Source organism: Peromyscus maniculatus, chromosome 14, assembly GCF_049852395.1.
Source record: "Peromyscus maniculatus bairdii isolate BWxNUB_F1_BW_parent chromosome 14, HU_Pman_BW_mat_3.1, whole genome shotgun sequence".
Classification (NCBI taxonomy): Eukaryota; Metazoa; Chordata; class Mammalia; order Rodentia; family Cricetidae; genus Peromyscus; species Peromyscus maniculatus.
Window position 1 is genome coordinate 70,232,945 of NC_134865.1, and position 8,090 is coordinate 70,241,034.

The window sequence follows — 8,090 nt, forward strand, 5'->3', positions numbered from 1 at the left end:
ACAGCTGCATCCAGCACTCGTGCAGCTGGCCGCACTCTCCACCCCTAAAGTGGGTCACGGGCTTCTCAAGCAGCTGGGCTGGCTTTTCGTCTCTGTATTTGAACTCGGTTGGATTAATGATGCAGAGAAGCCAAGTGGGGCTCTTGAGCTGCCCTGGCAAAGCTGAGTGGGGAACCCAGAGCGGCAGTCACGTCTTCCATGGCCGAGGTTCCCTGGAGTGAATCTGTGCCCCACAGTCGAGACAGCAGAATCCAGGGCTGTGCAGAAGGCTTGCAGGTGAGGTGTGGAACACGCTCCTCAGGCTGGATCAGGCCTCAGGGAATTCCCTGCAGGTGCTGCGGCCTCTGAAGTAACGTGTGAACTTAGGCGACCCCTTCTCCTTTCTTCCTAATGAAGCTCTTGTGGGAAAACAAAACAAAATAAAAAGCAAACAAACAAAAACCCACTTTTCTGACCTTGTCCCTGGACACGTGCCCTATGACAAGTTATGAGCATTGTTTTAAACATTAATTGATATGCTTGTGCTAATGTTCTTTGGGGGTCCTAACATTGTCAAATGAATTCACTTCTAACTATGTTCATAAAGTTAATCTAACATCAGCTTTTGTGCTCCTCTTTGGAAAGACGCCTCTTGCAGATGGGAGTCTATAATTGCCAGCTTTTCAACAACCTGGGGCTGTGTTGCTTCTATGCCCAGCAGTATGATATGACTCTGACCTCATTCGAACGTGCCCTTTCCCTGGCTGAGAATGAAGAAGAGGCAGCTGATGTCTGGTACAACCTGGGGCACATTGCTGTGGTATGTTTTGTGTGTGTGTGTGTGTGTGTGTGTGTGTGATGTGTGTGCATGTTTCCTGTTAAGGAAAAAGTCACCATACGTTCATGTGAAGAAATTCTCATATTATAAACCCAGCTGACGATTTAGAGATTTGAGTCATTTTCTATCCTCAAGTAAAATCCATGCACAGAGCTCACTCCACTGCTGTGATTAGTGCTCGTTTTCTCTACGGAGCTGGAAAGATTTATATTCAAAATGAGGGAGGATGCAGCCGGAGGGAGCATGTGCAAACGCGTGCTTTTCCTTGCAGGGAATAGGAGATACAAACCTGGCCCACCAGTGCTTCAGGCTGGCCCTGGTCCACAACAACCACCATGCGGAGGCCTACAACAACCTAGCCGTGCTGGAGATGCGGAAGGGTCACATCGAACAGGTCAGAGACCTGCACGCTCACAGTGGACAGTTGGCTTTCTTCAGAGGAAAGCGGTGACACTCAGCCACCGTTACGTGTTATACTTTTCAAACAGCTCTGGAGTCCAGCAGGCCTGGTTCTGAACCCCAGCTCTGTTATCACTAGTTGTGTGACTTTGGGCAGGTCACTTCACTTCTGTGAGGCCGAAGAGGAACATTTGATTTAATGGGAGCAACGTACACCTCCATGGTCTTCTGCCCTGAAACGCACTGTCTCCCACTGCAGTCTACTGCTCCTGCCAGCATCCTAGCAGCCACCCTTTCAACCCTTCCCTTCTTTCCTCTCTCTGCTGCCCCTGTGCCCACACTGTCCAGCAGTCCTGTCCACCCTAACTCAGTGTGCTCCTTCTTCTTTACCCCACGTTCATCTCTTTCCTGTACTGTCCCAGGTGCCTCCTAACTGGTCTCCTCCTCCTACACACACACACACACACACACACACACACACACACACACACACACACACACACACACCATATGGTGGGGTGGGCACTTTACCGACAAAGCCATTGCCCCCGCACCCCCCACTATGAGGTCGACTACTGAGTGACTTAATAATGAATGAATAAAATGAATAAAGCAGTAGCTCATCCTCCTCTGAGTAGCATAATGGATTTTGTTATAAAACAATATTATTTTATTATTGCTTTGCTAAAATCCTCCAGTTCCTTCTCTTTGCATTTGGACTAAAACCCAGGCTTCCCGGCCTGGCCTGTGCAGGCCCTTTGATAGTGTATTCATGTGCTCCTTCCTCACTGGCTTCAGGAGCATGAGCGACCCACTGCTCTACAGACACACAGAGCTTCGTCTCCCGGCAGCCCTTTGCAGTGTCCCCCAGACCTTGCCATGACAAGTGTCTTGAGTCTTGAGTGTCCTCTCTGTAGAAAAACCACCCAAACGCCAGTCTAAGGAAAGCCCTCGAGGCCTCGCACATCTCGGACCTTTTTCTTTTTCTCATTTTACTAGATAGTGGTATGTGGAGCAGACTGTTGGCTGCCTGAAAGCACGGATCTCTTTCGTTATGTAACTCGTGCATTCTCAGCACTAGGAACAGCACCTGGCATATGGGAAGTCTAAGCCGGTGTTCCTGGAGGGGCTGGGGAGACGGTTCAGTCAGAAAAATGCTTGCCGCATGAGTGTGGGAACTTGAGTTCAGATCCCCAGCACCCACTTAAAAAGCCGTTGCAGCATGCGTCTGTCACCTCAGTACTGTGAGGTGGTGTGTGTGGACATGTGCTCAAGTATGTACACACTCCGTGGCACACGTGTGGAGGTCAGAGGACGACCTGTAGGAGCCAATTCTCCCTTCTCTCCCCTTGTGCCACGTGGGTTCTGGGGAATCAAGCTCAGGTCTTCGGATGGCCAGTGCCCTTACCTGGTGAGCCATTGTACCAGTCCAGTGATTCCAAATGCGTTTCAAAGTTTTTTATTAGGTAAAATCCAGTGTCTACTACTGTCGTATAGGAGTTGATGTCCTTGTTTTCTCATTTCAAAAAAATGATGCATGAATTTGTTCTCAGGATCATTGGAGGGGGGCGTTGTTCAGTGGCGTCACATGAACTGTGATGCACACATTATCACCTCCTGTTACTCCATGGTCTCTGTAAAACATCGTCCTGTGAAATGAAACCTAAGTCGTATGCTTTGAGTGCTTGTGCTGGATAGTTTTATGTCAACCTGACACAAGCTAGAGTCATCTGAAAGGAGGGAAACTCAGTTGAGAAAATGCCTCCATAAGATCGAGCTGTAGGACCGTTTCTTAATTAGTGATTGATGGGGGAGAGTCCAGCCCATTGTAGATGCTGCCACCCCTGGGCTGGTGGTCCTGGGTTCTCTAAGAAAGCAGCCTGAAAAAGCCATCCAGAGCAAGCCAGTAAGCAGCACCCCTCCATGGTCTCTGCATCAGCTCCACCTCCAGGTTCCTGCCCTGTTTGAGTTCTTGGCTTCCTTCAGTAATGGATTAGGATGTGGCCAAATAAGCCCTTTTCTCCCCAACTCATTTTGGTCATGGTATTTTATCACAGCAATAGTTACCCTAACTAGGACAATACTTCAGAGAAAGCTTGTCATTTCCTGTTGCTATTTCACCTAGCAGACTGATGAGCAGTATAATAAATGTTTGCTTGATCTCATCCAGTGCAGAACTTTGGAGTTTGAAATGTACTGATGTTAAGTTGTTGTGAGGGAACAGATAGCTAGAGCCTCCTAAGTTGATCGCCAACAACAAAGCTTAAGTCAAGAAGACTTTTTTTAAGCTTTGAGGAGATGGTATTTCAAATTGTGTATCATACTGAAGTGTAGTCTTTATGAGGCGGTGATTCTCAAATAACTTGTATCGACCCTAAATTTTCAACTCTCATATTCCCTCTTTTGAAGTATGTATCACTAACATTTTGCCAGGATAGCCAGAGTAAGCTATATTTCATTACGCCATTGTATTTCCTGAGGAATGTCATCTGTATTGCGCACAGGATCATTTTAAGGTCCTGTCCCAGGTAAGTTTTGTTTTAACCTAAAGAAATCATAGATATAGTGCTGACATGTGCTCATATGTCTGCCTTTTCTTCCTTGCTTCCCCACAGGCAAGGGCACTCCTACAAACTGCATCGTCTTTAGCACCCCATATGTATGAGCCACATTTTAATTTTGCAACAGTCTCTGATAAGGTATTTTCTTCCTTTATTAATTTATCATCTGACACATTCTTGATCTTTCTTGGTTTAAAAAAATACAGATTGAATATATTTTAAACCTTATCTTTCTGAACAGAAGGTTGATTATTTTTTCAATCTGAAAGAAATGACTTTTTAAAAACTTTTATCACAAATATCTTCACTTCAGGAGATTATGTAATAAACTTTATCACTGGGTATTGACTAAGACACCACTATAAATTGCAGAAGAAATCGCTTACATTTTAAAATACCACATTTAATCACTAAAGAACACTTGTTAGATAATTCCAGGTCCAGGAAGGATTTATAATTGACTTTTAGAGCAAGGGAATCCTGTCTGTTATATGCAGATCCTATTCCCACCACCCCTTTCTCAGTTATGAGCAATATGGGGGAAAGGTAACTGTTACTATTCTGTTGCCAATCAGTTAATATCCAGAAGTCAACAGGAGTAGTGAGCTGTTTTTAATAAAACATAAACAAGCAAGCCAGGGCACTAGGGCATCTCAGCACTTTTACCATGAAAAGCAAGTCTGTCTTGAGGAAAGAGTTCAAATGCTTGTGATAGAAGTGCGGCTTTTATTGACTAAAGACGTAAACACGATATCCTTATAGCATGAATACAGAACTATCCACATATGTCTATTTTGAAAATAGAAAAGGCTCTCACTCCTGTTACAGTTTGGGGGACAGTTGCTAAATACCAGCTTCTGGTGGAGGTTCTTTGCCTACCTTTCTGAATTCTCTTCAAAACCCCAGCGATATTTCTTTGCTGAGCCTCTCTGTGTACGAGGCCCTGTGGTCAGCATAGAAGATGTAGCAATGACTGAAGCGGACAGAAACTTCCACTTCATGATGCTTGTGTTCTCATGAGACCTGAGGCTCACTGAGATTACAAAGCATCCATAGGAGCTGGGTGTGGAGGCACAAGCCTGTAAAACCCTAGGCACAGGAGGCTAAGGCAGGAGGGTCATTAGTTCAAGGTTAGACCAACAAGATCCAGCCACAATAAAACCCAAAGAGCAGGGGTCTTTGGGAATGGCTCAGGGGTTAAGAGCACTTGCTGCTCTTCCAAAGGACCAGAATTTGGTTCCTAGCACCCATAGCAGGTGGCTTGAAATTGCCTGTAACTCCAGTTCCAGGAGATTCTGCATCTCTGGCACTGGCAGCCCCTGCTCATACATCCCCATACCCGCATGCACTCACACCTACACATAATTAAAAATAATAAAAAATAAATCTGAAACCAAACAAAGGCACGCCCTAGAGCCACATGGCAATATGAGATTCCAAACTCCCACCCAGCTCCTGATGCCCTTCCATCTCCCACTGCACCTGCTACAACTCAGTTAAAGACACACTTTCTTACAGAAAGGCCAGCTCACCTGAGGATCAGTGCACCTTAATGATTCTTAGTTCAAAGAATTCTTCATTCTTATAACATAGTTCAGCAAAATACTATCAAATAATTGTGATGTTGGCAATGTTTTGATGTATTATAAAATAATAATGTTGGCAATGTTATGATTTTAAAAGGAAACCATTTAAATCTAAAATACATATACATGTGATTAAAAATCCATCAGAGTTGAATCATCTAGATTTTTTTGTGCACATACTAAATATTTTCTGTCTTTGCAGAAGTGCATTCATGAATGAAGATAATTTTTCTTTGGTACTGGATATAAACAGAGTTCATTGAACATTAGAGATAGCCTTTATAAACTTAAAAACCAGCTATCCACCCAACACTGCTGTGTTTAGTATTACTTAGAACCTTTCAGAACATAATTTATATTTTTTAAAAATAATTTAATTTTATTTTATGTGCATTGATATGAGGGCATCAGATCCTCTAGAACTGGAGTTACAGACAGTTGTGAGCTGCCATATGGGTGCTAGGAATTGAACCCAGGTCCTCTGAAAGCGTGGCCAGTGCTCTTAACTGCTGAGCCATCTCTCCAGCTCCCTCCACCCCCACCCCCATTTTTTTTTCTTTTTCTTTTTCTTTTTTAGGACAGGGTTTCTCTGTGTAGCCCTGGCTATCCTGGAACTCGTTCTGTAGACCAGGCTGGCCTCAACTCAGATCCACCTTCTTCTGCCTCCCAAGTGCTAGGATTAAAGGTGTGTGCTACCGGCACCCAGTCTTTATATCTTCAGTTAATATGTTTTACTTAAATTTCCTGCCTAAGAGATCCTATGCTATTCATGATGTCTTTGTTGGATGTTGCATTTATTCTAGCTACACAGACTTGAATCTTTAGGCCAACAAATGCCCTTTTACATTTACAGTGCTACCAGCGACAGAGAGAGAAAACACACTACACTGGAGCATATGTTATTTATATAATTTTATTTTCCTCATTTTTATGGTGGATTTATAATTTAGATAATTCTAAACTATAAGCAGCATAATGGAACAGTTTACTTTTGAGAACTCTTGGCATTTTTCCAACATGTAGATCTTATTCTGGTTCCTGATTTGTTATTTCTTCCAGATTGGAGATCTTCAGAGGAGCTATGTTGCTGCTCAGAAGTCTGAAGCAGCCTTTCCAGAGCACGTGGACACACAGCACTTAATTAAGCAGTTAAAACAGCACTTTGCTATGCTCTGATCAGTCCTTGGACCAAGTACATCTGCACGAAGGGTCAGTGCACAGGACAACAAATGTACTATGCAATAGTGTGATGCAGATGAGGTAGCATATAAGACTATAAATCAAGCCAGGCAGTGGTGGCGCACACCTTTAATCCCAGCACTTGGGAGACAGAGGCAGGCGATCTCTGAGTTCTAAGCCAGCCTGGTCTACAGAGTGAATTCCAGGACAGCCAGAGAAACCCTGTCTTGAAACAAAGAAAAAGAATGTAAACCAGAACCTACTCTAAGAACTTTGTTGTTTTATAAGATAATATTATAAAAAGAAGATTTAAGCATTTCCTAGTTTTGTCTTTTCAATTAAAAAAATTCATTGGTAAATACAGACATTTTCAAACGGTTATGTCATGTATGCGGGGTGAACTTCAGCCACACTCTTCTCCGATTGGTCCCCTTTGTCCCCTTGCCAGTTTCCTATCCATTTTCAGTCATCTGTGTGTACATGATTTGAAGTGTCTAAGTAAAAGCTAGAATCCACACACTAGAGAAAACATACAATATTTGTTTTGTTTTTCTGAGACTGATGCAATTTGTGTATAGAAAAACATTTTTTTACTTCACTTTTCATGAGTTTTTATTTCATTTATCTCTGATGATACAAGTTAGTTTTAAAAGCCCATTAATCTTATCAATCAAACTGTTACTTTAAGTTTATTAGAAATTATGCACTACTAGTTTTTAGTTAATGTGTGCCCCAAATGCCCACTGGTTCATATCTTGACAAAAGTTAACTCAAAGTAATTTATGGACAATATATATATATGTAGACATGTGTGTATGTGTGTATAGATGTGTATACATATTAATATATACATCTACATATAAACATATATGTATATATGTGTGTATATGTATGTATGTATAAATGTTTAGAAGAAATAATATATGTAAATTTATGTCACATGGTGATTTCTTAACTAAAACTCTAAAATCACAATCAGAAAAAGATTCATAGATTTGACTTCTTGGACCTTAGAAACTTTTTTGCTTCCAAAGACATTACTGAGAGTAGAAAAATAAGCCACTGACTGGGAGGAAATATTCTCAAGTGCAGTATGTATTCTATAAATGACTTTCACTGAGAACAAAACTCAAAACTCAATAAAAAGGCTGGAGATGATGACACATGCCAGTAAGCACTGAGGAGGCAGGGGCAGTTTGAGGCTAGTCTGGGCTATAATGCATGGCACTGTCTCAACAAAACAAAAACACCATAAAATAAGTGGAAACCTCACCAGAAATGACATACAATATTTGGCAAATATGCAAACACACAAAAAAGTCAAGAAAGTACAATTAAAAACTTAATTAGAATAGCTGAAACTTAAAAAAATGGACCAGACTGAGTTCTGGTTACCATGTAAACAACTGGAACTTTAAAAATGTTCACTTAACAGACTTGGGTGTGAATGTTCATAGCAACTTTATTTGTAATAGCCTCAAACTGGTAACAACCCAAAGGCCTATTAATAGGTAAGTGAGTAAACTGATACAACCATACAGTGGAATT

At 42.1% G+C, this 8,090-nt stretch overlaps 1 protein-coding gene across 3 annotated transcripts in view; it reads left to right on the plus strand.

The window, feature by feature from the left end:
* The window catches only part of Ttc8 (tetratricopeptide repeat domain 8), a 64,132-nt gene extending 57,274 nt beyond the window's left edge, over window positions 1-6,858 (plus strand). For all 3 annotated transcript variants that reach the window (XM_006986855.4, XM_006986853.4, XM_042261032.2), the window contains 4 exons: window positions 625-799; window positions 1,089-1,211; window positions 3,832-3,915; window positions 6,423-6,858. In XM_006986855.4, the coding sequence (XP_006986917.1) occupies window positions 625-799; window positions 1,089-1,211; window positions 3,832-3,915; window positions 6,423-6,539 (499 nt within the window). In that variant the 3' untranslated portion in view covers window positions 6,540-6,858. The remainder of the gene's footprint in view (window positions 1-624; window positions 800-1,088; window positions 1,212-3,831; window positions 3,916-6,422) is intronic.
* The last annotated feature ends 1,232 nt before the right edge of the window (window positions 6,859-8,090 follow it).